This window comes from Ornithorhynchus anatinus, chromosome 8 (genome assembly GCF_004115215.2).
Source record: "Ornithorhynchus anatinus isolate Pmale09 chromosome 8, mOrnAna1.pri.v4, whole genome shotgun sequence".
In the NCBI taxonomy this organism is placed as follows: Eukaryota; Metazoa; Chordata; class Mammalia; order Monotremata; family Ornithorhynchidae; genus Ornithorhynchus; species Ornithorhynchus anatinus.
In genome coordinates, this window is record NC_041735.1 from 54,560,194 (window position 1) to 54,577,249 (window position 17,056).

The window sequence follows — 17,056 nt, forward strand, 5'->3', positions numbered from 1 at the left end:
CATTCCGACACTAACATTATGATAATTTTTCAATTCAGTCCACCTTGGGTGTAAAGGGAAGATTTAAAGAGACCCCCACTATGATCTTAACTTGCTTGCTTAAATGTTTTGGGGCAAATTGCATGTTTTATGTAGGATTTTTTTTATTACATAATTAATGCAATGAATTTATTACTACTTTTCTGGTAACCCAGACAAGAATTGCAAGAGATTTTGCTTTTGCAATCAGGTAAGGTGAAGGATTTGAACAAGTGTTTTGCGGGGGGAGGGGTTGATTGAGGAAAAATGACTTTCCAGATTTTTTTTAATGAACTTAAAAGGGCACCCGTGGAAATGAAAAGGTTTTTTTGAAATTTAGATACCTAAATTGTACGACTCCCTCCCAGTAACCACGAAGATGTCAAGTTGATCAACATTGGGAAACATTATGCATTCAGTTCTTCCATAGTGCATGTTTTCACTATGCTTTTTAGCTAGGGTGGGCTAGGGGGACTATGGAATATTCTTCTGGCAACGTGTGTCCATTGGAATAGAATGTGAGGTCTGAAGAAATGGTTGTCTGCATGAGTGTTGTATGCATCCAGAGGTGCGTACTATAACACAAGTTTTCTTAATGCAGGACTCCTCAAGAACCTATCTCCAGTATTTTGGGAGAAGTGACGTGGACAAATTCCAGGGTTTTCTTTTGGTCAAAAAGTGGCTCTGTGCTTTTTTCTCACAGCTGCCAAATGAACTTAACCCCAGAAATATAAAACAGTTCTTGACTCCCGCTCTGTAGTTTCGTAAACTGACACTCATTTACGTAAGTCGTTTTTGTTGTCATCCCTTATCGGTTACGTGACTGTTTCCTGATATTGTTCTTCAAAAGAAAAAAATGAAAAAAACAAGAACCAGCCGCCTTTCTACATCGGGCATCGGAAGCCTTCCCAGATCTGGGACCGGGACTTAAAATTTATATTTTTAACCTAAGAGTTCAGGACTCAGCATCGAGGAACCAAAACCGTATTAATTATGAATGTTCTTCATTATAATTGCAGAGTAGAAGTCCCTAACAGATGGTCCTTTTTCCCCGACTCAAGTGTTTTCCATTCTTTCTTGATCGTTGGGAGAGAAATCTTTAAACATTTGCCAGAGTTCAATTAACATCCCCTGACCGAAGGTGGAAAATGCCCTCCTTTGTTTTCCCTCAGCCACATACCTGCTTTGGTCGCTCCTGCCCCTGCTCAAAGAGAAAGGATCCCAGCTGGTACAGGGTTTATTACTGGGAAGTTAATTTGCAGGATATGCCTTTGGCGGGAAGGTTCTGTTTAGTTTTATTTATTTATTTTGGTTATAAAAAAAATCTCACTGTAAAAACGCTGCAGCTTAATTGCAGGAAGCCCAAGCGATTTTATTTTATTTTATTTTTGAAAGTGGTTTATTGCATATTTTTGTTTGTATAAAGTTGTCTAAATCCCATTTAAGAATATGTTTAAAGCCGAGATTATGTTACCTGCTTTATCATGTTTGTCCTTTCCTCGGCATAAACAGAAGGTCGTAGGCTATTGAAAGGCCTTTTCTGTTGAAAAGAAAGAAAGAAACAGGGTTCTGAAGAAAAAAAAGTTTATATAAGAATGCAGAATAACTTCCCGAGACTATAGGCGCTCTGTGACTATAAAATCTCAACGGCACGTTGTGCCGTGACATTGTAACAATTTGCCTTAGCACCTCTACAACATTTGACTACATTTTCAGAAAAGGAGCCCTACTCTACGAAAAACATGCCATTGGAGCAGCTGACTTATTTTTCCAGCATCGGCCCTTTATATGCATGTTTTTGTAATTACTTGCTGTTTTACAATTAGCTGAAACTGAAGGAACACTGCTCATTCAACCACATTCTCTACGCACAACACAAAATCAAGGAACGGCCCCTAAAACACGCAAGCCATGGGGTCGTGACAGTTGTCTCTGGGGTTTTAAGTGTCCCACTTCTGAACCGGATAGTTTGCAAATGACATCTTAAGCACCGAATTTTCCACTGTTATACGGTCAACACTGGATCGATTTTTGATGCTGCTGCACTGATAGCTCTTTGATTCTTGGAAATCCGCAGATGTTCTTTCTGCTGTGACTGTCCCCGATATGTCTGTTCAGCAGCCTCATATTGGAGTTAAATCATATGCCATTTATTCATTCATTCAGTTCACTCATATTTATTGAGCACATATTGTGTTCAGAGCACTATTCTAAGCGCTTGGGAAAGTACAATAAACAGACTCCTTCCCGGCCCACAACGAGCTTACAGTCTAGAGCAGGCGACGGACATTAATATAAATAAATAAGTTACAGATCTGTACAAAGCTGCTGTGGGGCTGGGAGGAGGGATGGATAAAAGGAGCAAGTCAGGACAATGCAGAAGGGAGTGGGAAAAGAGGAAAGGAGGGTTTAGTCAGGGAAGGCGTCTTATAGGAGATGTGCCTTCGGTACGGCTTTGAAGGCTGGGGAGACTAATTGTCTGTCGGATTTGAGGAAGGAGGGTGGACCAGGCCAGAAGGAGAATGTGGGCGAGGGGTTGGCGGCGAGATAGACGAGATCAAGAAACAGTGAGGAGGTTAGCATTAGAGGAGGAAAGTGTGCAGATTAAGTAGTAAGAAGAGAGTAGCGAGCTGAGGTAGGAGGGAGCAAGGTGATTGAGTTCTTTAAAGGCAAAGGTAAGGAGTTTTTGTTTGATGCCGAGTTGGATGGGCAACCACTGGAGTTTCCTGAGGAGTGGGGGTACATGTCCTGAAAGATTTTGTAGAAAAATGATCCGGGCAGCAGAGTGAAATATGGGCTGGAGTGGGGAGAGAAGGGAGGCTGGGAGGTCAGCAAGGAGGCTGATACAGTAATCAAGGCAAGAGAGGATAAATGCTTGGATTAACTTGGTAGCAGTTTGGATGGAAGGGAAAGGGAGAATTTTAGCGATGTTGTGAAGGTGGAACTGACAGGATTTAAGCTGCAGGACAAACTGAGAGGCTTTTTAGGACCTCCTCTGGACAAAATGTGGCTGATGTGTGAGACCAGTTATCATAACTGTCAACCAAGGATTTGTGGCCAACTGGGGTAGAGTGTGTTCCCCATAGTCCATAATGCACACAACAGAAAGCGTTACCTGATTTGGGTGGTGACAAATGGGAGGTGTCCAATAAGTAATATTGGACGTAATAAGTAATATAATAAGTAATAATAATAATATAATAGTAATAGTATAATAGTAATATAATAAGTAATATTGTAGAAGCAGTGTGCCTCAGTGGAAAGAGCCTGGGCTTTGGAGTCAGAGGTCATGAGTTCGAATCCCAGCTCTGCCACTTGTCAGCTGTGTGACTGTGGGCAAGTCACTTAACTTCTCTGTGCCTCAGTTGCCTCATCTGTAAAATGGGGATTAAGACTGTGAGCCCCACGTGGGACATCCTGATTCCCCTGTGTCTACCCCAGCGCTTAGAACAGTGCTCGGCACATAGTAAGCGCTTAACAAATACCAACATTATTAAGTAATAAGCAAAAAAGCATTAACAAATATAATGTAATCTCTGCAGTGTACAGGTCTGATTTTCAGTTCACCGAAAAGAACACTTATTTAGCCCCGATTTGATAAGTGAAATGCCTAGATTCAGTCCAGCTTGAATAGAGTACCAATTCAGTAGACTTGACTGACCGTAGGTAAGTACGGTTCTGGGATTGATTGATGATTGGAGCCAGTAGATCTGAGGGTGTGCTGAATATTTTCTTGTACCAACTGTGAATAAGTACACCAAATTAAAAAAACTGAGAGGTCCCACAGCCAATATTTAGCTATTTTATTATGGGAAGAGAAGCAGTGTTGCTCAGTGGAAAGAGTCCGGGCTTAGGAGTCTGAAGTCATGGGTTCGAATCCCGGCTCTGCCACTTGTCAGCTGGGTGACTGTGGGCAAGTCACTTCACTTCTCTGTGCCTCAGTTACCTCATCTGTAAAATGGGGATTGAGACTGTGAGCCTCACGTGGGACAGCCTGATTAACCTGTATCTCCGCCAGCGCTTAGCAGTGCTCTGCACATAGTAAGCGCTTAGCAAATACCAACATTATCATTTTATTAGTGCTAGAGCATGGGACTGGGATTCAGAAGGACCTTGGTTCTAATCCCAGCTCCTCCACATATCTCCTCTGTGACTTAGGGTAAATCACTTAAATTCTCTATTTCTCAGTTACCTCATCTGTAAAATGGGGATTAAGAGTGTGGGCCCCGTGAGGGACAGGGACCTTGTCCAACCTGATTACCTTGTATCCACCCCAGCACTTAGAACAGTGTGCGGCACATAGTAAGTGCTTAACAAATACCATTATTATTAATGGTAGTAGTTGAATCATAGCCAAAGTTTGCTTGCTTTTTACATAAGCATTTACTCAAGAACAAAACAGCAGTATGTAAAATTCCAGATCCACTGTACCAGTAGGTCTCTAGATGCCATGAATATTTTTTGTAATTTTTGGATTTTTTTTGGACGAATACAGTCAAGATCTAAATTTTTAATTTTTCTAGTCTTGAGCTACAGAATGGCTCACTTTTAAAAAAAAATGGTATTTGTTAATCAGTTACTTTGTGCCCGGCACTGTATTAAGTGTTGGGGTCAGATGGGACACAGTCCCTGTCCTACATGGGGCTCACAGTTTTAATTCCCAATTTACAGATGAAGTAATGGAGATACAGAGAAGTGAAGTGACTTGCCCAAGATCATCCAGCAGACAAGCGGCAGAGCTGGGACCCAGGATCTGTGACGCCCAGCCCCGTGCTCTGTCCATTAGGCCATGCTGCTATTGGTTTGAATGGCCTAGTAAAACAAAATCCTTTTCTGCCCCCTCTGTAATCATTCAGCTTTAAACCTTCTGCTCTAATGTCTTTCTGAAACTTTGCAGTTCCGTGTTCCAGGCGGAAACTATTTTTCCCTTGTTCTAGTATGCATTTACTTCACCAACACGAAGAGAGGCAAGAGGAGGGTGAGGTTTCCTTTGTCCACTGTTTCCTCACCAGCCTTCCTTTCGACATCTGCCTGGGTAATGGTAGGATGTCTTTCTTGTGTGGTCTGTCTGCTGGTCCTAGAGCAGGGAACGCACCCAGAAGGTTTGTACAGATTGAAATTGGGGCACCAACAAGGAAGCTACTGAAATGGAAGTTACCAAAATAGCAGCCCCGCTCAGAGGCAGAGCCCCACCAGAAACATGGGAAAAGGGAAGTGGGTTGGGCAGTTCGCGGAAGTGATACCGTGAGTTAGCAGCTCAAAGTGACCCCACTCATAGCTTTCCCAGAGTCCAGGAGAAGTGTGCAACCAGCCTCTCCTACTCCCTCCACAGTCCATTTTAATAATAATTGTGCTACTTGTTTACCGCTTACTATGTTCCAGACACTGTACTAAGCGCTGGGGGAGATGCAAGCAAATCAGGTTGGATACGGTCCCTGTCCCACAAGGGGCTCACAGTTTTAATCCCCATTTTACAGATGAGGTAATTGAAGCACAGAAAAGTGAAGTGACCTGCCCAAGTACACACAGCAGACAAGTGGTGGAGGTGGGATTCGAACCCAGGTCCTTCTGACTTCCAGGCCTGTGCTCTGTCCACTATGCCACTGAGGGAATCATCCATTCATTCAATTCATTCATTCAATAGTATTTGTTGAGCACTTACTATGTGCAGAGCACTGTACTAAGCGCTTGGAATGTACAAATCGGTAACAGATAGAGACAGTCCCTGCCCTTTGACGAGCTTATAGTCTAATCAGAGTGTCTGCTGCTCTTTTAGTTGAAGTTAGATCTGCAGGAGCTGAGCTAATGTTTCAACTACAACTTGAGAAGCAGCGTGGCATAATGGACAGAGTGCGGGCCTGGAGTCATAAGGTCCTGAGTTCTAATCCTGTCTCTGCCACTTGTCTGCTCTGTGACCTTGGGCAAGTCACTTTACTTCTCTGTGCCTCAGTTACCTCACCTATAAAATGGGGATTTGAGTGTGAGCCCCATGTGGGACAGGGACTGTATCCAACCCGACTTGATTGGACCCACTCCAGCGCTTAGAGTGTCTTGCACATAGTAAGCATTTAACAAATATAATTATAGTAATAATATCAGATGCTGGCAAGTTTGGGTCGGGGTCTCTGGTGGGGAATTCTGGGAAAAAACCCAGATTCTCTGGATTTACATCATTTACAAACAGAAGAATCCAACCATGCTGGGGGATCAGTAGCAACTTTCATTGATGCCTTAGGGGAAGCAGCATGGCTTAGTGGATAGAGCCCAGGCCTGGGAGTCAGAAAGACCTGGGTTCTAATTCCAGCTCTGCCTCATGAGCTGGAAGTCACTTCACTTCTCTGGGCCTCAGTTCCCTCATCTGTAAAATGGGGATTAAGACTGTGAGCCCCATGTGGGACGGGGCCTGTGTCTAACTGATTAGCTTGTATCTACCCCAATGCTTAGAACGGTGCTTGACACATAGTAGCGCTTAACAAATGCCATCATTATCATTACTATTATTATTAGGTGATGTTACCGGGGTGTCTCTGTTCAAGTCAAAGTGAATGGGGAAATAATGTGTAAAGGAGAAAATCATTTGGGTTACTGGAGTCCAGAGTGATCAATCAATTGTATTTATTGAGCCTTTAATAATAATAATAATAATAATAATGTTGGTATTTGTTAAGCGCTTACTATGTGCAGAGCACTGTTCTAAGCACTGGGGTAGATACAGGGTAATCAGGTTGTCCCACGTGAGGCTCTCAGTCTTCATCCCCATTTTACAGATGAGGGAACTGAGACACAGAGAAGTTAAGTGACGCCCAGGGTCACACAGCTGACAAGTGGGAGAGCCGGGATTTGAACCCATGACCTCTAACTCCCAAGCCCGGGCTCTTTCCACTGAGCCACACTGCTTCCCAGTGTGCAGGGCACTGTACTAAATGCTTGGGAGAGTACAGTGTAACAGAGTTGGTAAATACATTCCCTATCCACAACAAGAGTACATCAGAAAGCAGTGGGACTGTGACTTTGTTTTTCATCTTGAAGGCTTGGGGATTTATTCCCTAGCTCCAAGCAGGACAACCCCTAAACCATCCAACGGGCTTCTGATAATACAAAAAAACACAAGCTTTTGTTTTTAATTTTGAAAAGATACTGAAAACGAACTCTGCATTGTGAAGCAGAGTGAACTGTGGTCTCTGCAGTTTCTTTAAATCACTGCAAGCCTGGGCCTATTGGATATGTAAAATTTCCACCGATTTAAATCTGGTTTTGTGTCTTATGAAATCAGATTGATAGACGCAATATGTAAGAACTACACTGCCATTTGCCATTTTGAAGAAGCTGTCGCATTATATGGCCAAATTGGCTTCTTAAAATGAGAAGTGCGCTCATAAAGCTCTTGTTTATGGACCCAAACTGTAAGTTCCACAGGAGACAAAGTGTGGAACTGCGCTAGCCTGAGAAATCATTAGGACTGCGTGAACTTTCCATGACACTCACAACATTATTCTACAGTAAAGCAATTTATTTACTGTTACTGTGAACTTTATATGTTAAGCCTGGAGAGAAACAATTATTTTGGTATAGCATGAGATGGTTTTGCTCACAGACTCTAATTATTTCTCACCTAGATCATTATAGCATTTTTCTCAGGGTCTGAATTTCTATTTTTGTATTCCTCTTCCCGTGCAAATATTCTTTCATCTGCAGTGCACCCTCCCAGGACCTAACACATTACATTTCATAATGAGGGAGAAAATGGCCAGGCCAGCAGCAAACCCTGGAGAGCGTAGCGGTTGAATTCTTTGTAAGAACCTGGAAAAAAACCTCTACATCTGTCTCACAAGCCACATCTACCTGAGCAAGTGTATTTTTTCAGAAGAATTTTCCAGGGGAAATAGATGGCTTTGACCGGAATCTGCAAAGGGCAAAACAATCATTTAATAGGAATCACTAGTATTTACTGCGTACCTTATTGTGTGCAGAATACTGTACTTAATCGCTTGGAAGAGCACAGTGGACTTTGTATCAGTCAGTCAAACAATCATGGGTATTTATTGAATGTTTACTAAATGCAGAGTACTGTATTAAGCATGTGGGAGAGTACATACAACAGGTTAGACCTGATTGCTGCTCTCAAGGAGCTTTCAATCCTAGTGGGGGAGAGAGATACAAAAATAAATTACAGATATGAAGAAGGGAGTGTTTGGGAGAATACAGTAGAAGAGAATGTGATCCCCAACCTCAAGAGTCTTACAGTCTAGCTTAAGCGACAGACATAAAATAATTTACGAATAAGAGGAAGAAATGGTTACGCAGTCTACCGTGTGAAACGATCTGTACAAATGCACACCGAGAGGCTTTGTGTGCAAAAGTGGTGATATGACAATTGGGAGAATACAACCTGGGAAGAAGGGAAATTAATCCAGGGAGACCTCCTGGAAGAGGTGGAATCTCAATTGGTGATGAAGATAGGGAGAACTGTGGTTTGGTTGATATGAAGGCAGGAGGAAAGGTTTAAACCAGGAGTCATGTCACAGGCCATCAGTGGCATTTTACTAAGCACTTATTCATTTAATCGTATTTATTGAGCACTTACTGTATGCAGAGGACTGTACTAAGTGCTTGGAAAGTACAATTCAGCAAGAAATAGAGACAATCCCTGCCCACAACAGGCTCACAGTCTAGAAGGGAGGAAAAAAGGCATCAAAACAAGTAAACAGGCATCAGTAGCATCATTATAAATAAATAGAATTATAGATTTATACACAGCAATAAAAATAAATAGAATTATAATAAGTATGTACATATATACACAGGTGCTGTGAGGTGGGGAAGGGGCATCGGGGAAGGGAGAGGGAACAGAAGAAAAGGGGGGATTAGTCTAGGAAGATCTCCTGGAGGAGGTGAGCTTTCAGTAGGGCTTTGAAGGGGAGAAGTGTGCTAGTTTGGTGGATTTGAGGAGGGAGGGCATTCCAGGCCAGAGGTAGGACATGGACCAGGGATCGACGGCGAGACAGGCGAGAACGAGGCACAGTGGAAAGGTTAGTACCAGAGAAGCGGAGTATGCAGGCTGGGCTGTAGAAGGAGAGAAGGGAGGTAAGGTAGGAGGGGGCAAGGGGATGGACAGCTTTGAAGCCAAGAATGAGGAGTTTTTGCTTGATATTTTTGCTTGCTTATTGCTTGCTTATCTTGTGCCGAACATTGGACTGAGCACTTGGGAGAGTTCAGTAGAGTAAGTAGATGCATTGGGCCCTCAAAAAACTTACAATCTAGTGTGAGAGGCAAGAAAGGTGAGACTACCGTATAGTGAGAGAGGAATAGAAAGTGCAAGCTGGTGTGTGGTAGGAGAAGAGAGTGGGTAAGTAAGAGGCAGAGTGTTGATGGTGTATCTTAAAGCCATCAGCAAAAAAAAACAACCCCAACAGTGAACACGAATTAAAAGTCTGCAATCAAAAATAGTAGATCTGGGGGCGTGTTCCAGCTTCTCACCATTCCAGTCAAACAACCCCTGGTTAATAAGAACTTTACCACTTTTCCCCTGCCGCTACTCATGTGTTATCAGAAAACAAGGTTCAGTCAAATTGATAATGTTTCATATGGCGGGGAATAACAGGGAGGGTTTAAAGAGAAGACTATTCATTTATAACCTAATTATAAAAGGATCTAATATCCCTCAGACCTCCTCCACAAGGCCTTCCCTAACTAGGCCCCCATTTCCCTACTTCCCTCATTCCCTTTTGCATCGTCTCTGCACCTGGATCTGTACCCATTAAGCACTTGATATTCACTCCACCCTCAGCCCCACAGCACTTTTGCTCATTCATTCATTCAGTGGTATTTATTGAGTGCTTACTATGTGCAGAACCCAGTACTAAGCGCCCAGGAGAGTTCAGTATAATTCATTCATTCATTCAAAAGTATTTATTGAGTGCTTACTATGTGCAGAGCACTGTACTAAGCTCTTGGAATGTCCAATTTGGCAACAGATAGAGACAATCCCTGCCCAACGACGGGCTCACAGTCTAAATGGGGAAGACAGACAGCAAAGCAAAGCAGAACAAAACAAAAACAAGATAACATCATCAAGATAAATAGAATCAAGGGGATGTACACCTCATTAACAAAATAAATAGGGTAATAGATAATATATTCAAATGAGCACAGTGCTGAGACGAGGGGAAGGGAGTGGGGAGAGAGAACAGTTCATTCAGTTGTATTTACTGAGCACTTATTGTGTGCAAAACCCTGTACTAAGCACTTGGGAGAGTACACTATAACAATGTACAGACCCTTTCCCTGCCCACAACGAGTTACAGTGTAGAGGGGATACCCAGACATGGTCCCTGTCCCTCTTCTATGTAAACAGCCATAATATCTTTTAATGTTTGTCTCCCCGTCTAATCGTCTTTCTGGGCCGGTAACGCACCTACCAACTCTGTTGAATTATATTGCAGTATTCAAAGCAACGGGTAGGTCGGTGTTGAAAAGTGAGTGTGGGCTGAGTTGCAGGAGGAAATCAGCAAGGTAAGGTAGGAGGGGGCAAGCTGACACTGTCCTCTCCTCGTTCCTCTCCTATCTTTGTATCCCCTCTAGCGCTTAGAACAGTGCTTGGCCCATAGTAAGCGCCTAACAAATACCATCATTATTATTACTCTCTCTTTGGCCGCTCCTTCTCGGCCTCAGCCATCAATCAGTCAATCGGTACCGTCGATCGATTGATTAATCTGTAGTGACTGCCGATCCTGGCTGCTACCTCTGTCAAAAATCAAGTCAGAAGATTCTTCCTTCCCGAGACTCTCGCCAGTCTGTCTTGACCTGCTTATCTGCTAAATGTGGACTTGGTTTTTCTAGAGAAGCAGTTTTACTCTTCTGCCCAGTTGATTTCTTTTCGCCACTGGTGACACTTGGAACTTGGTGGACAGACTGTTGGAGATGAGACTGAGGCCGTGAGCCCCGATTGAGACTGTGGGCCCCACTTGGGAGAAGAACTGTGTCCAACTTGATTTGCTTATATCCACCCCAGTGCTTAGTAGAGTGCTTAAGCGCTTAGCAGATGCCATCATCATTATTAATATTATGAGCATAACTTCAGTGTCAGCATCTGCTCAGAAAAGTCAGTTTCCGGGGGAAAGAGCAACTGGTTGCTTTGGGGCACCCAGAAGTTAGCCCACTTCTTTGCCCCGATAAGGGGCAAAAGCGATTTTGTACACACGTGGACAGTTGAGGTTCCTTCCCTTTGTATTGTTGATGCGGAGGAGACAGAAAACCCCTTTATTTTCTCTTTCCTTTCTTCTCCTCTCCCATCTCTGCCCCAGGCCCAATTAAGGCACTTTGTGCTTCTTTGGGGGTAAGGTGGGAAGGACACAGGTGGCGCCCATTCCAACCATTCTGAGGGTCCTCTGGGAGATGCGTGAGGAGAGCAGAAGGTGCCGTAGAATATGAGGTGGGAGACTCCTGTCAGGAACAGCAGTGTGGCCTAGTGGAAAGAGCTCAGGCTGGGAGTCAGAGGACCTGACTTCTAATTCCAGCTCTGCCACTTGTCTGCTGTGTGACCGTGGGCAATCTCATAACTCCTCTGTGCCTCAGTTACCTCTTCGGTAAAATGGGGATCAAATCCTACTTCCTCCTATTTAGACTGTGAGCCCCATGTGAGTCTATGTCCAATCTGACCGTGCCTGGCACATGGTAAATGAAGTATCATTCAAAAAAATATATATGTCTTGCAAGGAAGAGCTCTGAGAAGAAGAGTTTAGAGAGGGAAACGTTTTCCTCCTCATGTTTCAGCTTGCACTCTTGAATTATATGCCCTGAACAGACAGATACACATAGAATAGAATGGCCATCTTAAATGCTTCTCCTTTTGTGCCTTTGGAATTATGAAAATAACTTTGTTGCGTGCTCCTCGAAAATCATTAACAAATGGGCAAGACTCCCTGCCATTTGTCCTGATGGCTTGGTGTCGTTAGGGTGGAGGAAACAACAATTTTCCGGCATGGTGAATAGGCAATTAAAAGAGCGTGACTTGGATCCTCTTTGTGTGTAGAAAGCGGCTGAGTTCCGTGACTGCTTCACCCAAGGGTGTGTGTTCGTTCGTTTGTTTGTAATGGTATTTGTTAAGCGCTGACTGTGTGCCAGGCGTTGTACTAAGCGCTGGAGTAGATAAAAGGTAATCAGGTTGGACACAGTCCCCCTCCCACAGGGAGGCTCACAGTATTAATCTCCCTTTTACAGATGAGGGAACTGAGGCCCAGAGAAGTGAAGTGACTTGCCGGAGGTCACGTAGCAGATAAGTGGCCGAGGCAGGATCAGAACCTTCTGACTCCCAAACCCGTGCCGTATCCCCGCCTGAGCTCCTACCCCGGCCTTGGCAGCAGGCGCAAGGTCCCGACGTGTGTTGGGCCTTAGTCCTACAACCGGAACCCCAGGTCCCCCACCTAACGAATCCTTCCTCCCAAGCCAACCACTGGAGACTCTTGCTTTCCTCGCCCGCCGGGGCCCGTCCCTCTTTCTGGCGGCCCCGGGGAAGGCTTTCCTATTGATTCATTCATTCAGTTGTATTTATTGAGTGCTTATCGTGTGCAGAGGACTGCACTAAGCGCTTGGGAGAATATAATATAAGAATAAACAGACACATTCCCCGCCCACAACGAATTTACAGTCTAGAGACTCTGGCTTCACATCACCAGAGGCCGGGGGTTTCTCCCGCTCCCGTAGTCACCAGGCTCAGTTCTTTGGATGGCTAGAGGAAGAGCAGCTAGGTTGCCATGCTGTCAGGACTGCAGGACCAAAATGGCCCAAGTTCTCCTTTCCTTCCCTTTCCCCAGGTCGGTGCAGCAGGTCTGGCCTGGAGACCTAAACGTTTGTCCCGAGTCACAGGAGGAGAGGAGTTGTAAACGACCCAGCTGACGGTTTACTTTTCTCCACCAGGATGGTATCCCGTGCAGAAAGCAAAGATGCGGTTTGGGTCCAAATGTTTTTAATAAGTTAGTTTAATTGCAATGGGGCTTAGCCCTAGAATTCAAAAGCATGACAAAAATGGTCAGAAGTGATTGTTTTGACTATATATCTTTCCATACGCCAGAAGACCCTGCAGCCAGTCATGGCTTTTTCTAGATGTGACAACTCAGAGTAGGCTAATGGCGAGATGCACTCTTTTTTTCCCTATCTGCACATAATCCTACTTTGCTTCCTTTCTGCAGGGTAGAAAATAGCTCAGCCTCCATCTGCGGATTAACTCGTGGCCTCCGGACCTAAGATGGAGAGTAATGGCCCACCAGTAGGGGTCCCCAAGATGGTGGTGTTATTCTTCTTATTACTATTATTATCATTATTATTAATGATAATAACAGTTATAATGATATTAATAGTGTGATTTTTGTTAACACCAGGTACCAAACACTGTGCTATTTGCTGGGGTAGATACAGTACAAGATAGATACCCTATAATCAGATCAGACACAGTCCTTGTCCCACGAGGGACTTTGTAGTCTGAGGGAGAAGTAGAACAGGCTTGTCTGCTGTGTGACCTCGGGCAAGTTACTTCACTTCTCTGTGCCTCAGTTCCCTCCTCTGTAAAATGGGGATGAAGACTGTGAGCCTCACGTGGGACAACCTGATCACCTTGTATCCTCCCCAGCGCTTAGAACAGTGCTCTGCACATAGTAAGCGCTTAACAAATACCATCATTATTATTATTTAATCCCTGTTTTACAGATGACAAAACTGAAGCACAGAGAAGTTTTAATGACCTGTCCAGAGTCTCAGCAAGCAAGCAGCAGAGCCACGATTAGAGCCCGGGTCTCCTGAATCAATCAATCTCAGTCCTGTGCTCTTTCTACTAGACCACACTGCCTCCTATTGACATTAATGGCTCTTTTCTCCTTACTCTACCCCAAGAGGTGGCCAGACTAGGACCAGCAGCCTCTTCTGTCCAGAAGTCCGTGGGAGAACAGCCACCGAAGCGCTTACTATGTGCCGGGCACTGTACGGAATACTAAAGGCTGGAGTAAATACAAACTAATCAGATTGGATACAATCTAAATCCAATATGGGATGCATAGTCTTAATCCTCATTTTACAGATGAGGCACAGAGAAGTGAAGTGACTTGCCCAGGGTCATCCAGCAGACAAGTGGCAGAGCGGGAATTAGAACCCATGACCTTCTGATTCCCAGGCCCAGGCTCTAACCACTAGCCATACTGCTTCCCTATGGTTCCCCACCCCCAATATTCAAGGGGACACTGAACCTCCTACCCCACTCTACCCTTCCTAATCCAGCAGTGCTACTGGGGAGTCGTCTTTGCCGGATAATTTCCCATCCAAGTTTCTGTGTGATTGTATCCATGGCATAGTGGATAGAGCTCAGGCCTGGGAGTCAGAAGATCATGGGTTCTAATTCCTACTCCGCCACTTGTCTTCTGTGTGACCTTGGGCAAGTCACTTCTCTGGGCCTCAGTTCCCTCATCTGTCAAACGGGGATTGAGACTGTGAGCCCCCTGTGGAACAGGGACTGAGTCCAACCCGTTATGCTTGTATCCAACTCAACGCGTAGTACGGTGTCGGCACATAGTAGGTGCTTAGCAAAACCATGATGATTATTATTACTATTATTATTATTCATTGATGTCAGTGATAATAGGAGTAGTACAATCCACAGTTAATTGAAAAAACTCAGTTTAGCCAATAAATTTCCAACTCCTCATCGACCCTTCTTTCTTGTGCAAGAGCTGGCATGCGGTGAAATGACAGAAAAGGGTAGGGGAGTTTCAAGGTAGAAGAGATGGATCATCAGTGGAGGAGGAGAAAGAGGAACAAGTGGTAATAGCCACCCATGGGGACTGTGGAAGGGGAAGAGGGATGTGGATAGGGTGAGATTGTGTACATAAAGTGGGGTTGGGTCTGGCTCATTGTCCTCCCAGCCATAGCTGAAGTTCTGCTCTTTTATTCTGTGCTCAACTTGTCTTCGGACTCTTTATTAGTATCCGTTAGTGTTAAAATGAATAAAAGTGCCCATATTTGGTGGTGAAATTCCTCCTGTAGCAAAGCTCAGATGCTGAGGACCAAGCCAAGTTCACGGTGCTCTTTTCTCCATACCTGGGGATGCATTTCACTGCTGTAATTGTTGTGATATAATTTTTATTAATGTTGTGCTATAATTCCTGTTTACTTCCCCAGAGCTTGTAAATGCATTAGGTCTCTTGTCATCGTATTATTTTACACTGTTTATGATCTGTGAAATCATTCTCTTCGGGTCTTGCTTTGTGTGGAAGCCAATCGCCAAGTAAATGATTTGGGGTTTGTTCAAAAGATCTGGGTTGTGATAGGGTTTTTTAATTTACCTCCTGGCTAATTCAGATTGTAGCATTCCATTTTTAATCAGTAGTTACTGGGGCCCCAGTGGCGTTGGGGAAACCAAGGGGTGGGACTCACACGTACCTTACTCCGCGTGGGACGGGGGCTGTATCCGATCAGGCTATTTTATTTCTAAGCCAGCGTTCGGCCCAGCATTTAGCGCTTAACAAATGCCGTGCCTAGGGACGGTTGAAGAAGGCCTGGTTGAGGCCTAAAGGCCCCAAGAGAGTGGTTTTGGTGGCAAACTCAACTGCGGTACGGGGACAGACTCTCACGTACTATTTCCGCCTTGGTTTTTAGGGAGCGAATACGACGAGGAGGAAGTTGACTATGAAGAATCGGACAGCGACGAGTCCTGGACCACCGAGAGCGCAATCAGCTCGGAAGCCATCCTCAGCTCCATGTGCATGAATGGAGGGGACGAGAAGCCCTTTGCCTGTCCAGTTCCGGGATGTAAGAAAAGATACAAGGTAAGATAAGCCAGTGACGGGGCTGGGGGGAGCAGGAAAGCCCAAGCCCCGAGTACCAGGTCCTCACTCATTTTTAAAAAGTCATTTATTCTCACAAAGGTCACAGAAGGCCTTTCGTGGAACTTCTTATCTTCAATGGATCTGCATTACTGAATTTTGTAACCGGCTAGGAGGAAGGATTTTTCCATCACCTGTGATAACTAAACCGCCGAGTACGTTATTATTAATAATGATAATGTTATTTGTTAAGCACTTACTGTGTGCCAGACGCTGTTCCAAGCGCTGGGGAGGATACAAGAACATCGAGTTGGACTCAGTCCCTGTCCCACACAGGGCTCAAAGCCCTCATCCCCATTTTGCAGATGAGGTGACTGAGGCACAGAGCAGTAAAGTAGCTTGCCCAAGACCACACAGCAGACAAGTGGTGGAGCCAGGATTAGAACCCATGACCTTCTGACTCCCAGGGCCATGCTCTATGACTGACCTTTTTTTTCTAAGGTATTTGCTAAGCACTTACTCTGTGCCAGGTACTGCTCCGAGGACTGGGGTAGATACAGAATAATCAGGTTGGACAAAGTCCATGTCTTAAACGGTCTTAAACCCCGTTTTACCAATGAGGTAATTGAGGCACAGAGAAGTTTAAGTGACATGCTCTATCCATTAGACCACGCTGCTAGTTGTGTTTACTCCGGTGAACTCTGCGTAGTAACTGAGCCATCGATCGAGGTCTCTTATGGACTGCAGAATGGCAACCTGGACTCTGCCTTCAAAATGGTCCAGATTCAGATCCAACTGGCAACCCGAATGAGTGATTGTCGTTGCCATACTCCCTCTCCCTCGGTGGCTCCAGAGGCAGCTTGTGAAAGACCATTGGGAAGAAGCGGCGTGGCCTGTTGGATAGAGCACGGGCCTGGAAGTCAGAAGGACCTGGGTTCTAATCCCGACTCCGCCACTCGTCTGATGTGTGACTGCTGTGAATCAATAGGGAGGCCATCCCTGAGGCCACAGGGAGGAGGGACGGGCTCTGGCAGGTGAGGAAAGCGGGAGTCTGCAGTGGTCGACTTGGGCGGAAGGATTCGCTAGGTGGGGGACCTGGGGTCCCGGGAGTAGGGCTGAGCCCAACACGTGGCAGGACCCCGTGCCTGCTGCCGAGGCCGGGGTAGAGGCTCAGGCAGGGATACGGCACGGGTTTGGGAGTCAGAAGGTCTTGGGTCCTAATCCCGACTCGG

General features: G+C 45.0%; 1 protein-coding gene across 2 annotated transcripts in view; it reads left to right on the plus strand.

Annotated features, from left to right (window-relative positions):
* JAZF1 (JAZF zinc finger 1) overlaps positions 1 to 17,056 on the plus strand; it is a 326,592-nt gene that overhangs the window by 295,706 nt on the left and 13,830 nt on the right. For both annotated transcript variants that reach the window (XM_029071263.2, XM_029071264.2), the window contains exon 4: positions 15,658 to 15,827. In XM_029071263.2, coding sequence (XP_028927096.1) covers positions 15,658 to 15,827 — 170 coding nt within the window. The remainder of the gene's footprint in view (positions 1 to 15,657; positions 15,828 to 17,056) is intronic.